The 13,194-nt window shown below is 41.4% G+C and overlaps 1 protein-coding gene across 1 annotated transcript in view; it reads right to left on the reverse strand.

Moving 5' to 3' along the window:
- The window catches only part of DNER (delta/notch like EGF repeat containing), a 139,070-nt gene extending 126,265 nt beyond the window's left edge, over positions 1-12,805 (reverse strand). Inside the window, exon 1 of the mRNA XM_040613353.1 lies at positions 12,439-12,805. Within this exon, the coding sequence (XP_040469287.1) occupies positions 12,439-12,696 (258 nt within the window). The 5' untranslated portion in view covers positions 12,697-12,805. The remainder of the gene's footprint in view (positions 1-12,438) is intronic.
- Positions 12,806-13,194: the final 389 nt, after the last annotated feature.

The following is a 13,194-nucleotide window of genomic DNA, read 5'->3' on the forward strand; positions in this document are numbered from 1 at the left end:
CTCTCGGAGTCACTGCACAGAATTTCAAAGCCATAAGAAGGCTGGGATAACTTGAAGCTCTGTGCTGGTTTTGGCTTGGGTGGAGTTAATTTTCTTCACAGTAGCTAGTACGGGGCTATGTTCTGGATTTGTGCTGAAAACAGTGTTGAGAACACAGGGATATTTTAGTTACTGCTGAGCAGTGGTTATACAGTGTCAAGGCCTTTTCTGCTCCTCACCCCACCAGCACATAGGCTGGGGGTACACAAGAGGTTGGGAGGGGGACACAGCCAGGACAGCTGGCCCCAACTGACCACAGGGATATTCCAGACCATATGACATCATGCTCAGCATATAAACTGGAGAAAGAAGGAGGAAGTGGGAGGAGTTCAGAGTCATGGCATTTGTCTTTCCAAGTAACTACTACATATGATGGAGCCCTGCTTTCCTGGAGACGGCTGAACACCTGCCTGCTGATGGGCAGTAGTGAATTAATTCCTTGGTTTGCTCTGCTTGCAGGTGTCACTTTTGCTTTAGCCATTAAACTGCCTTTGACTCAACCCATGAGTTTTCTCTTGCACTCTTCTGATTCTCTTCCCCATCCCACCAAGGGAGGCAGGGAGGCTGAGTGAGCAGTTGTGTAGTGCTTACTGTGCTGGCTGAGGTTAAACCATGACAAGGTCTCAAGACTTCTCAGCTTCACAAAACTGCCCTACTTAGTGTCAAGGAGCTTGGAAGTGCTTCTACCAGCCAGCAGCTCTCAGAGCTTATGAGCTGCTTACACACCCTAGGCAAGGAACCTAGAAAATCTGAGAACACAGACCAGAACTGGATGTAAGTATATTTTGGAAAAGAAAATGTCATCCTTAGAACTAGAAATCCAAGTTGGAAGCTGCTGCAGTACTGATTACAAAGCGAAAAGCATATACATCATACAGAAATCAACTAAGATGCTACATTTGTGTTTGCTATACATGACTTACACAATAAGGTTTGCTAGCACAGCTGTTATTCCAGAGTATCCTTCAACAGATTATCTAATATGAACATAAAATATGGTTAAATCACTCACTCACTAATATGTCATGCTAACAGAAAATCCTCCATAATCCTAAATCAAATATAGTGAGGTTTTGGCCCATACCCTGATTTGCTGCATGCTACTGCTAGCAGGACTGGATAATTATACCTGTAACTGATAAATCTATCGTGCTTTTCTTAGGCAGGCCTTTGTGAAAAGGCAGATTCACTGGAACTGTTAATCCATTCTTTCTCACTCACCTGCAGAAAGAGTTAAAATTTTGTGTCACAAGGGAAGCTAGCTGACTGGGGAGAAAGGCTTTCAGAAGCTGGCCTTCCTTCTGCAATCATTCCACTTAGGTAATTTCTTTGCTGCATTTCAGGAGCACCAAGAAACCCAAGCACAAATGGTTACCAAAATAACTAATTCTAAACTTATATTTATTATTTTTATAGACAGAGAAATTACTATGAGTTTATTTCACCTTTAAGAGATGGCATAGTGGAGTCTCAAGCAGCCCTTAAAAGAAGATGTTCCACATTTTTAGCATGCTCTATAGAAGCCAGATCCTGCCACACCCTCAGAAAGATTATTAAGAATTTCTGTAACATCAACCCAGTAACTTTCCATTACTTTCAAGAGCCAGTAGTTAGGGAAATTTTAACATTAGAGTCCTGTTACAGTTATGTAAATTAAGTCAATTTGTCCTTCCTTCAATTAAACATGTTAATTTCCCAGGGGACTCAACACCATTTTCTTCAGTTGTCACATATGCCATCATCACACAGTACACTGTAGCCTTAAAAAGAATTAATCAAGTATCTGGTCTTACAGACCCTACCTATGTCAGTAAACCTCACGTAATTCAACTCATTGAAATTCAAAGGCATTCTCAAATGAGAAAGTTTCTCAGATCCCTACATACAGGAACATAACCTTGGTGTTCCATAGTGACAACAAATGCCAGAAAACAGCTCTCTTGCAACCAGACAGCAGAATTAGGACTATCAACACAAAAGTTACTTAGCTCTTAAGTTAATTGAACTTCTACATGGCGATCTTTACCTTGTTCTGCTTAATAATGCTCGGTTATATTTGCCTGAAAATTAGTACAATAGAAGTACATGTATGTAGTCAGTCACAAGTTATTAATAGACTGCTAAGTCTGTATGAAAGCTAAGCCATGTATTAGGTTTCTGAGGTTCACTCATTAATTTGATTTTGATAATTTCTTATTATCAAATAATATTATCATATTGATAAAAATATCAAATAATGCCTAATTTCTTCCGTAGAAAAAAAACAATACATCTGTTAATTTTTTTTTAATGAAAATACAAATAAAATTTGCATGCATTATTACAGATTTGCTGAATTTAAAGCACAAACCATGAGGGCTGAATAACAAACATGACAATTGCCATATAGTTCATGGTGATACCTAACTGTCGTTATGGACAAATGACGCTATCCAAATACTTCAAATGGAGATCACAGCAACATACTATGTCTGGAAAATTACAGAAAACTGTCCCTATATTTCCCTTAGCCACATTAGCTGATGTCTCATACCTGTTGTGGGGTTTTTTTGAAGCACTGTCCTTGTCTTAAGATTACCTTTTATTCAGACTCTTCTTGTTTGTCTCTGTATAAAAGTGAACAAGTTGTTTCTCCCAGGTTATTCATATCTTTCCACATCTACTAATCACTTCTGCTGCCCTTTCTCTGGGTCATATCTATTTCTGCCCTCTCTATCTTGTAAGTAAAGTTACCTGAACTTGATTTCAGGGGATTAAGTGCTATTCATTCATAGAAGGGAACAGCATTCGCAAACAGCTTCTGTTCTCTTGTGACATTATCTGCAAATCTTGAAATTATTTGCATTTTGAGCACTCAGGCTCAACGAGGATTATTCAACATACTGCTATCAGAACATACGGGTCTTCCCCCCAGATAATCACAGTTCATTTAGAATATACATGGTTAGCTGAAATTATTCCTTCTCTTGTGCATTTGTCAACAACAAACTTCACCTTTATTAGGCCCATTACAAAGCAGCACATAAGGGCAACCTAGACTGAAAATGAGGCTTGTTGTAAAGAAAAGGAGCCATATCCTGTTACTCTTTTTACAGCTACTGTTCCTGAAGATGCACAAAGGTCTTCTCAAACTGACAATACAGTTGCTGTTGTAACCAATACATGAAGTACAACAAAGCTCCCAAAATCATTAACATTCAGTGACCTTATCTCAGTATAACAACCCTACTTTCACAGTCAAATTGAATCCCGTTCTTAACTTATTCAAGAGCACCTTGTTCACAAAACACCTTTGCTACAGAAGTCTTCGAAATACTGGTCATTGATCTATTGCCCCTGCTTCCAGTGGGAAAGAACAGTATGAAAATAAATTAATCTGTAGACTGCTAGCCTGAATATTTGCCAGACAAAGAAATAGTCTAAATGGATATTTTTTTTTCTTTTGGTTGGGTTTTTGGGGTTTTTTTGGGGGTTGTGTGGTGTGAGGGGGTTTTTTGTGTGTGTGGTGGGTTTTTCTTTGAATAAGAAGGCTTTTTTCCTTACAAGGTAAATACATTCTGGTAGGCCACTGACATGTAATTCAGATTCTGGTATTTCAATACTATGCTTCCTTATAAAGTGCTTTTCATCTAACATTCTTAAAGCCTCCATACACACTCACAAATTAACCTTTAGAACACCCAGGATTATCTGAATTTATAGAAGAGAAATTTAAATAAGAATGTAGTAAGAGTGACTCAGCAAGGCAGTCAGCATTCCAAGCACCAAGCCTTGATACCCCCATTCCTAGTCAGGATGTATAACTTCCAGACCTTTTTATAAAGTTTACAGCTATTTTTTCAGGTTTACAGCAGAATATAATGCTAATTAGTACAGTATGTTACACTTACTATGGTCTGTAATTTTTTTTAAAAAAAAAAACACTGCAAACTTGAAAAATAATGTGGGGCAGTGATATGAGTTCCTGAACTCAAAGACGTTACATATGTGGCATACAAAAGAGCATTTGAATGCAAGAGGAGTTCTTTGTAGGAGATTACACCCAACCAATAGAACAAATTAAAGAGTTTTCTTATCAAGCAAATATTACTTCTCTCATTGTATATCTCAATGTGCATTTCTACTGTTACAAAGCTGTTGGAAAATTGCAACAATTGCAGTTTCAGAGCTTTTTCCTAGTAATACAATTATAATTGGTGGTTTGTATAGCTCATATTGATGAGTGACAAGTTTCTCTCCAGAGGACGCTTATTTCACCATTTACATTATTCCTGTAACATATACGTTGGCAAAACCATACAGAACAATAAGTTGAACCAAACCGTTTTTTTCTTAAAAACCAGAGAACCAATTAAAGGCTTAATAAATTATGCTCTACAATGTCAAATGCACATACTAAACTGCTTTTACCTTCAGATTTTGACTTAAATGCCACTAAGAAATTTTTAAGGAAATTAGCCCTACTCTTGCCAAACACATACTTTCAATTGACATGAATACACTTTAAATATGGATGCTTTCATTCGGGGATCACCACACCACAATCTGACAGGTAAATTGATGAGTTCAGTTCACCTATATCAACCAAAAGTTAAAAAAAAAAAAAAAGTAAAGTGGATATTATTGAAGCCTTCACTATAATGCAGTTGTCAAAAGAACAGGTAATCTCTCAGCATACATAAAAAAATGGGATTTAGCATTGTTCAAAACAGACTATATTGAGATTAACCAGCAACCAACAGGGACATTGTTATTTGCTCAATCTATTCAGCTCAGAAAGGACACCACAGAAAAGAAAAATATTCACTACATGCACAGGGAGGGAAGAGTGGTATAACTGTTAAGAGGGAAAAATATGCAACACGGACATAAGAAAATAAGAAAGAAAATAAAAACTAATAAACTCATGGTTTTCATGCAATTAATCTGTGGGATTAATTGGAACACAAATTATCACAGCCAAAGAGTTACTAGAAATAAATGAGGGACTTGATATTTAACAAGAACAGAGTAAGTTATGAGAGCAAGTACCAAAAAAACCCAAATCCCAACAAATATCAACCTATGTTTACAGTTCAGTGGATACTATTTTCAGCAGACTCATGTCTGCCTATTAAAATGGAATTTCTTGCATCATCTTCTAAGATTTTTGGTCTCATGATCAAGCTGAAATCCTGCTAAATGCCACTTCTGAAATTATTGATCTCAAGGCATGTACTTCTCAGAAAGGCAATATGTAGAAGATTTTATGAGAGTTCTCAAAAAGAGGGGAGCATTTCTACCTCCTGTAATACTGAATCAAGTCATACAATTCCAGTACTTTAAGCAATATTCTTGTTTGTTTGTTTTCCCATCCATAGTCTGTTGTTTCTTATCTTGTATTCAGTATAAGGTATTCTCCTAGTATATGGGAAACCTGCTCCGATAAAGAGGATTTCCAGGGCTACACACACACAAATGACAACATTGAGTTACGTATTTCAAAGGAAAGTGAAACAATACTAGTTTTTAAACAGATAGCATTGCAAAGTCTCTCAGATCAAAGAACAAAAACTGCAATGAAATACAGCATATGAAAAAGCTGAAGCATCTTAGTATAGCATATCTTCTACTATTATTTGGTTGCTTTACACCTGGTCCTTCTCTTTACAAACTTTAATTACAAAAAATTATTAAAACCAATACCTGAAACTTCCACTTACATGATGGAATTTTTCAGAACCAAATAATTTGCACTATGTAATGACCTGACTAGCATTTAAAAAGAGCTATTTTGAACAGATTTAACAGGAGTATTTCCAGACATTGAAAGACAGAATACAAAGATTCACCGAGGTTAGTGTGCAGATATCCAAATAATAACCACTTATATAATTGGGACAGTTTGGGCTATTACATTATTCCAGTTTTATTCTACAGAAATTTAGACTAAATTTGTTTAGCTCCCATGGCAAAAATCACAGCACAATTCTTTATTGACTGCTTTGGAAATTGCTGAATTATAGTTCTCCTGCATATTTTTACATTATATGCTTCAAGGCAAGATGCTAATTTGAAAAGCTTAAAATTCTGACTGGAAATATATTTCTACTACATTTAGAGAAAACAGATGTTATAATAGCTAAAATAAATGGGGTGGAGAAACTATTTTTCACATTCATTTATTCTGCGCTAATGTTCCCCATATTTGATACCTCACATCACCATACTGCAGAACTTCATCAGTTCCACTGCAACCGTGGAGATCATGAGGCACCTCAACAATACTTCACTTGCAGGTCACAAAAAAACTCATTGAAAACAAGTAATACCCTTCAGTTCTGTGTGACATGCCAAACTGTTACTTGAAGAAAAAATATCCTCAACAATGTCTATGAAATGTGGGTATACCGATTCGTGACTAAAGGAGCTGTAAACAAAGTAGCCTGAAATTAATACTACAGATTTTTCAGATATCTAATAGCGATGTTGCCATCTTAGAACTCCTATTTGCACTGCACAAGTTTGTCAGCTTCCAAGTACAGTCTAGACTTGATGTTAAACATATACCTATAATAATACGGAAATAATTGAAATATCCAGCAAAGGGGAGGTAGGAACAGGACAAGAGTAATAGTCAAATGCAAACTCTAGGGGAAAAAAAAAAAACAACCAAAACCAAAAACATAACCACACACACAGATGTGTATGTGTATACAGAATTACAGGACAGATGCATAGGATGGTCTTGGCTGGAAGGGACCTGAGGGACCGGTTCAAGCTCTGCTCTGGCCAAGGCTAATACTAGGTCAAGGTGCTTGGGGCCTTGGCTACTCAAGCTCCTAATCTCCAAGGATGGATGGAGATTCCACAACTGTTCTAAGTTCCCATTCCTGTGCTTGACCACCATCATTGTGAGGAATTATTTTTTTTCCTTAGATTTAACTGGAACTTCCCCTACTATAACATGCGTGTCACCTCTTGTCCTTTCACTGACCACATCTCAGAAGTCTTGCTCCTATGACCACCCATCTGGCAGCTGAGAATGGCATTTAGTTCCCCCTTAGCCTCCTCTTCTCCAAGAAAAACAGAGCTCTCACAGCCTCTTCTCACACACAGTATATATATATATCAATGCAAATATTTAAATTCTGCAACTTGAAAGCACTACAAGAGTTAGCAGTTAGTCAGCAGGAAATGACATGGTACCTCAGAACTCAGGCTAAACTACATCCAAACAAAACAAGAAAACTCCAGGGCATCTGCTAACTATACAATTTATTCTTATTAAAGATAAAAGAGTATACTCTTCATTAATGAAAAAAATACCATTTAAAACATCCTAGAGAATTCATTGTGAATTCAAGGATTCTTTAGAGACCTTTCAGAAGGGATATACGCACTTAACAGAAAACAGGATCTTGTGAAGATTTAATCAGGATACTGACACGAAGGTGATTTAGCAGTTTGATTAAAGGATGTTCTTTTACATAGCACTGTCCAGTGCAACCTAAATAACCTGGACAATGAAAAACTCTGTACCACTTACTCTGAGGTATTACACCACTGAGTCAAGAAACAGTAACCTTTCTTTGAACAGCAGTTTACTACCCCTGGATTTCCATATTCAGCATTAAACAGCACATTATCAGAAATCTACTGAGGACAGAAATTCAAAGAAAAAGAAACAAAACCCCAACACAGCATAAAAAAAATAGAAGCAGGGGACACAGAGCAAAAGAATGGAATCGCTGCAGTACAGTATACACATGTTCAAATACCATGATCAAAGACAAGAATAAATTCATCTGGCATTCACAAGTACCATAAAAGGGAGAGAACAAAAGAAAACATAATCAGGCAGAAATTCAGGAGGGGAAATAAAAAAATAATAATCATTCTAAGAACAAAACTTAAAAGTTAATCTACCATCCATCTGTATTAGTTTTTATATTATCAGTTCTTTCCTTGACTTCTTTAAACCCACGTGACACCTTTCTAACACTCCATTTAAAACAAGCTGTCCACAGTTACATTTAAAAAAAATATTTTCCACTGTAGGTATGGAAAAGTAGCCATTGGAGTGAACATAACATATCCTCCCTAAGACCAAAGAGATCTTTTTGCCACTAAAATAATAATTTCAGTACTAACTCAAAAATGCTATTACATCAGTGGCTCCTATGTCATGCTCAGAAGTAAGCGGAACATCCAGTCATCACTGATCAGACCATATGGAAGAGAACTGCTGCAAAGTCAGAATGCTGGTTCAGTATGCTCGGATACTACTTGTATTCTAGTTTTGATTACTGACACAATCTATACAACAATTAAGAGCATATTAAAAAGCACCAAAGAAAAGAATGAGGGAAAATTATCAAAGGAGGGAAGAAAAAAATAAAAACAAAAACAAAAGCAGCAACTAAAACAAAGCATACATAACAATATTTTAAAATATTAACTTTTAATGAAATTATGTCTTTTAATGAAGTTAGCACTAGCATGGAACCAAATAAATATAATGCAATTTAATGCAAGTATCTAAGTTCAGATTCTGTGGTTTTAAGCAAATTGTGACATTTTTCATTTCTTATTTTGCAATTTTGTACCTTATGTCTCTAAAATTATTTCATAGGGCACTAACACCGATCAATTTTTACATAAAACTTCCCTGATAAAGAAAAACAGTTTTATTGGATAATACATGTCATTACAAAAAAACAGACTAGTCATTAGACTAGTTGTTAGAAATAAAGGTTAAAGATTGCTTATCAAAGTAAAACATAAGTAAAAATTTAGAGACTATAAAGTTTAGGTGTCCTGGTTTCATTTGGGATGGACTTCAATATCTTCTTAGGAGCTAGTGCGGGGCCGTGTTTTGGCTTTGATGTGAGACTTTTCAGTTCCTCAGGCCTTGCCAGCAAAAAGGCTGGAGGGGCACAAGGAATTGGGAGGGCACACCACCAGGTCAGCTGTCCTGAACTATCCAAAGAGGTATTCCATAGCATGGGATGTCATGCCTGGTATATGAACAACTCCATGCCTGGGGGTTGGCTGGGACGGGCAGATCATTGCTCAGGGACTGGCTGGGCACCAGTGGGCAGATGGTGAGCTGTTGCATTGTGAACCATGTGTTTCCCTCTGGATGTTATTCTTTTCCTTCCCTTTTTCATTATAACTGTTATTGTCGTCATTGTTATCATTGTTCTTTCATTTTTGTTCTAGTTCAATTATTAAATTGTTCTTATCTCACCCCTTGAGTTTTACATTCCTTTCGAAGTCTCCTCCTCATCTTTGTGGGTGAGGGGAGAGTGAGCGAGCGGCTGTGTGGTGCTCAATTACCAGCTGGGGTTAAACCATGACATTAGGGAACTTAATATCTCATACTCAGGTCATCTCAATTTATTTTGTCAAATTCTTTCAGGATAAAGCTGAGAATTGGCCAAGTTCAAATTCCTGCAGAAAGGCCATTGAGTTCTCTATAATTTTTGTACAATTTCCTTGGGAATACATGTGATTTCTTCTCTCACAGTAAAGTTTAAGATACTTCAACACATTAAGTCTATTTCTTCTTTACAGAGATGAGAAGCATGGTAAAGAGAAGTGGGGGGGGAAATCACAACCATGAAGAGGAATTGAGTTAAATTAGAGCAACATCCCACAATGTGAAACCAAACAAGCCATAAAAAAACAAACCTGAAGTTTGCAAAACAAAGTATATTCTAACTGTAATGTGAGATATATACACATGCATAATTCATGGGATGGATATAGTAAGAGGACCTACAATTTCTGTTGTTAAATAAATAACGAGTTACTAAAGCAATTATAAGATCATGGAATTGGCTTATGTCCAAATGAAATGTATCACTTGGTGATAGGAAAGCTCTGAACTTTTAGAAGTATCTCATGTGCATGCAATGCCGATGTTGGTGCTGGCATGGGAAAAGAATAAAAAAATGACAAGTGCATCAAAACCAGTTACAGTAAAAACTTCAGTGGCAATCTCCAGTTTTGACTGCAATCACTCTACATTACAACTTCACTTGACTTGTAGGCACATTTTGAACCTTTTTTTTTTTCATTCTGTGTTTCAACACACCTGAGCCGAATTGGTGAAAGATTGCCTTCACTACTAGAAGTGACATGAAAGTAATTCTGTCTTTTCAGAAGGTGGGGCTCCGGAAGAACTCCAGCTCCATCACAAATTCCAAAACTGCAAACTTACCTTCCATGATCTCAGTATTTTAGTGTAATAATTCCTGTTCTTTTTTCCCTTATTGGCATTCCCCTCTGCAAGTCCAACTGCTCAATAACAACCTCAGCAGTAAGACAAAAAGCCCTTGTGTCTACATATATCCAAATGATCCCCTGATTTAACCCATAGTCTTCTCATAACCCTTAAGGAATATGAAAAAAATAATCCTTATAGTTATTTTTAAATCCTTACAGCTCTTCATTATCGTTGAATTCATTATGATTTTTACCTTACTTTGTGGGAATTTAAGCCGTTAGGCATTTGTTAAGCTGTTAGGCTGAACGACAGAGCAACACAAGAGTTAATGCATTTGTACAATATTTATTTCCTATTTCAATAAAATGAGCAAAATGTCAACTATGGATATATTGTATTTATACTAGCCCTTTAAAAAACACACCTGTTCTCTAGTTAAGTTATGTTTCAAAGCCATATTAACTTCCCATAGCTAACTGGCATCCATACTTCAACTGCTGACATGATAGCTAGAAGTGGCATTCATTTATCAGCTTTCCTTGCGAGGGTCACTACTTATTATTTCATAAAAAGAAACAAAATATACGACACTGTATGCCTCCTCTTACTTGTTAATAAAAAACATAACTGCTGTGAAAATACCGCCTATTTCTTTTGTTAGAAAAACAATTAAATCCAGTTCCCCAACCACAACACTTCACAAGAGTTACGGCGCTAGCAAGCGTTTCATTGTACTGAGTCCTGGAAAGGGTCATTAATCTTTCAGTCATGGATCTCAGACACATCTAACAGCAACAAACAAAGGCAAAAACGCAGCATGCTCTGTCTCTCTTTGTAGTGATAGAAACATAGTAAACTCCTAAGAGGACAACCTAAAATTAGCTGGAGAAATCTATTTAAATCCACTTTCATCTCTCTGGTTTTACAGAATCTCATTAGCGTAAATATTTTCACTTTCATTGTTATACTGAATCAGCTGAGGCATTTTAAGGCAAGCACAGAACTCTGTGCATAGCGCTCCTACTTTATGATGACTTTTATACTCACCTACACATTAAGTCTTCAGTAAACGTATTGTCCCTTTTCATTGATTCAACAGTATAGTTCAGACACTATGTTACCGAGGAACATTAAAGAAAAAAAAAAAGCAGATCGAATTTACTTGAATTCATTTGCTTCGATGTCAGATCCAGCTAAACCTGAGAGCACTGACAGAAATGGGAGCTAATCCATCCAGCCCTTTGTACGCTGCTGTCAGGAAAGTACCGTACAAACCTCTTTGTCCCTGCACCTGCTTTTCCTTATCGGAAGGGATGGAAGATTAAGGTTTTTGTGAATTTCTGAACACGATAAGAAAGACTATAATCCTTAATACCAGAGATTTAAAAAAAAAAAAAAAAAAGATTACAATCTCCACGTGACAATAATTAAATTCGGTTTATTACTACATTAAATCCCAACGTGACCACGCACGTTAGAAAGATGAACTGCTCCGTGCCTCTGATCACCACCGCTGCTCGGAGCGTTCTGACCTCTCGGAACCGAGCGCAGCCCGGCGCCGCCCGAGGCGCGGGCAGCCCCCCCGGTGAGGGGCCCCGGGGCACGGTGCGTCCCCGTCCCCGTCCCACCCCTGCCGGCAAGCCAACGCCACACAAATGGCCGGGACCGGGCGGTGGGGAGTGGCTGCGGTGCCGAGGTGATGCTGGAAGGCACCGGCTGAGCGCAGCCCCGTCCTCGTTCACCCTGAACCGAGCCCCCGGTCCGTGTCACGGCCGGCGTGAGGGCCACTCCCGGGCGGAGCGGCCCGCCCGCCGCACGGCTCCAAGCCCGGCGCTGGCGGCACCGGCACCCGCTCCGCGCGTCCACCGGCGCGGAGCCGCCGCCAGCCCCTGGGCACGGCCGGGGCAGAGCCGCGGCGGCCGCTAACGGCACCACCGGCTGCAGCGCGAGGAGCTGGCGGGAGGGAGCGGCCGCGCGCCGGGGGAGCGGGCACCGGCACCGGCTCGGGCCGGGGCAGAGCGGGGCTGGGGCGCCCGCAGGCGGGGTAGGGGCGCGGCGGCGGGCGGGAGCCGGCCGCGGACCGAGCGGGGACACCCAAGGGCAGGGACAGGCACAAGGACGCCGGGCGGGCGGCGGGCGCCAAGCGGAGGTCCCGCGGGAGGAGCCGAGGGGGGCGCGCCCCTCACCTGGCAGGAGGTGCCGGTGACCCCCGCGGGGCAGGCGCAGCTGTAGGCGGCCGGAGGCTGGGGCAGGAGCGGCTGGAGGCGGCGGGGCGCGGCGGGGCCTCGGGCCGGCACAGGCGAGCAGGTGCCGTTATTGCGGCAGGGCTGGCTGAGGCAGGGGTCCCGGCCGGGGGGCGCGGCGGTGGCCAGCCCCGGGAGGCAGGCGCGGCGCTGAGCCAGGGCGAGCAGCAGCAGCAGGAGGAGCGGAGCGGCTCGGGGCATGGCGGCGGGGCGTCCGGGTGCGGGTGCCGCTCCGCTGCGGGCACCGGCGGGGAGAGAAGGAGGAGACGGAGGCAGCGGCCGCCCGGCTGCTCCCTACCCCCGTTCCCCGGGCAACGTGCGGGCGGGGACTGGGCGGGGAGGAGCCGGCCGCCGTGCTGCGGCGCGCCCGGCAGGGGGCAGCCGTCCGCCCGCAGCGCGCCCCGGCCCCGGGCCCCGGGCAGCCGGGCTGGGCGCGCCCCGCGCGGGCCGAGCGGCACGTCCCGGAGCGCAGCAGGGCCGGCGTCCTTTCCCGGCTAGAGCCGCGGTGGCAGCGGACGGGGCTGCGCCTCCGCCCCGGCTCCCCCAGGCAGGCGAGCGGCTGCTAGGGCACGGGGACCGGCGCCGCGCACCCGGCGCAGCGGTTCGCAGCGGGAGCCGCGCTCACGAGCGGCCCGGTAGGCGTTCCTGGCCGGGCAGTGCCTCCGCTCGGCGTGGCCGGGATAAATGACTAGGCACCGG

Source organism: Falco naumanni, chromosome 13 (assembly GCF_017639655.2).
Source record: "Falco naumanni isolate bFalNau1 chromosome 13, bFalNau1.pat, whole genome shotgun sequence".
In the NCBI taxonomy this organism is placed as follows: domain Eukaryota; kingdom Metazoa; phylum Chordata; class Aves; order Falconiformes; family Falconidae; genus Falco; species Falco naumanni.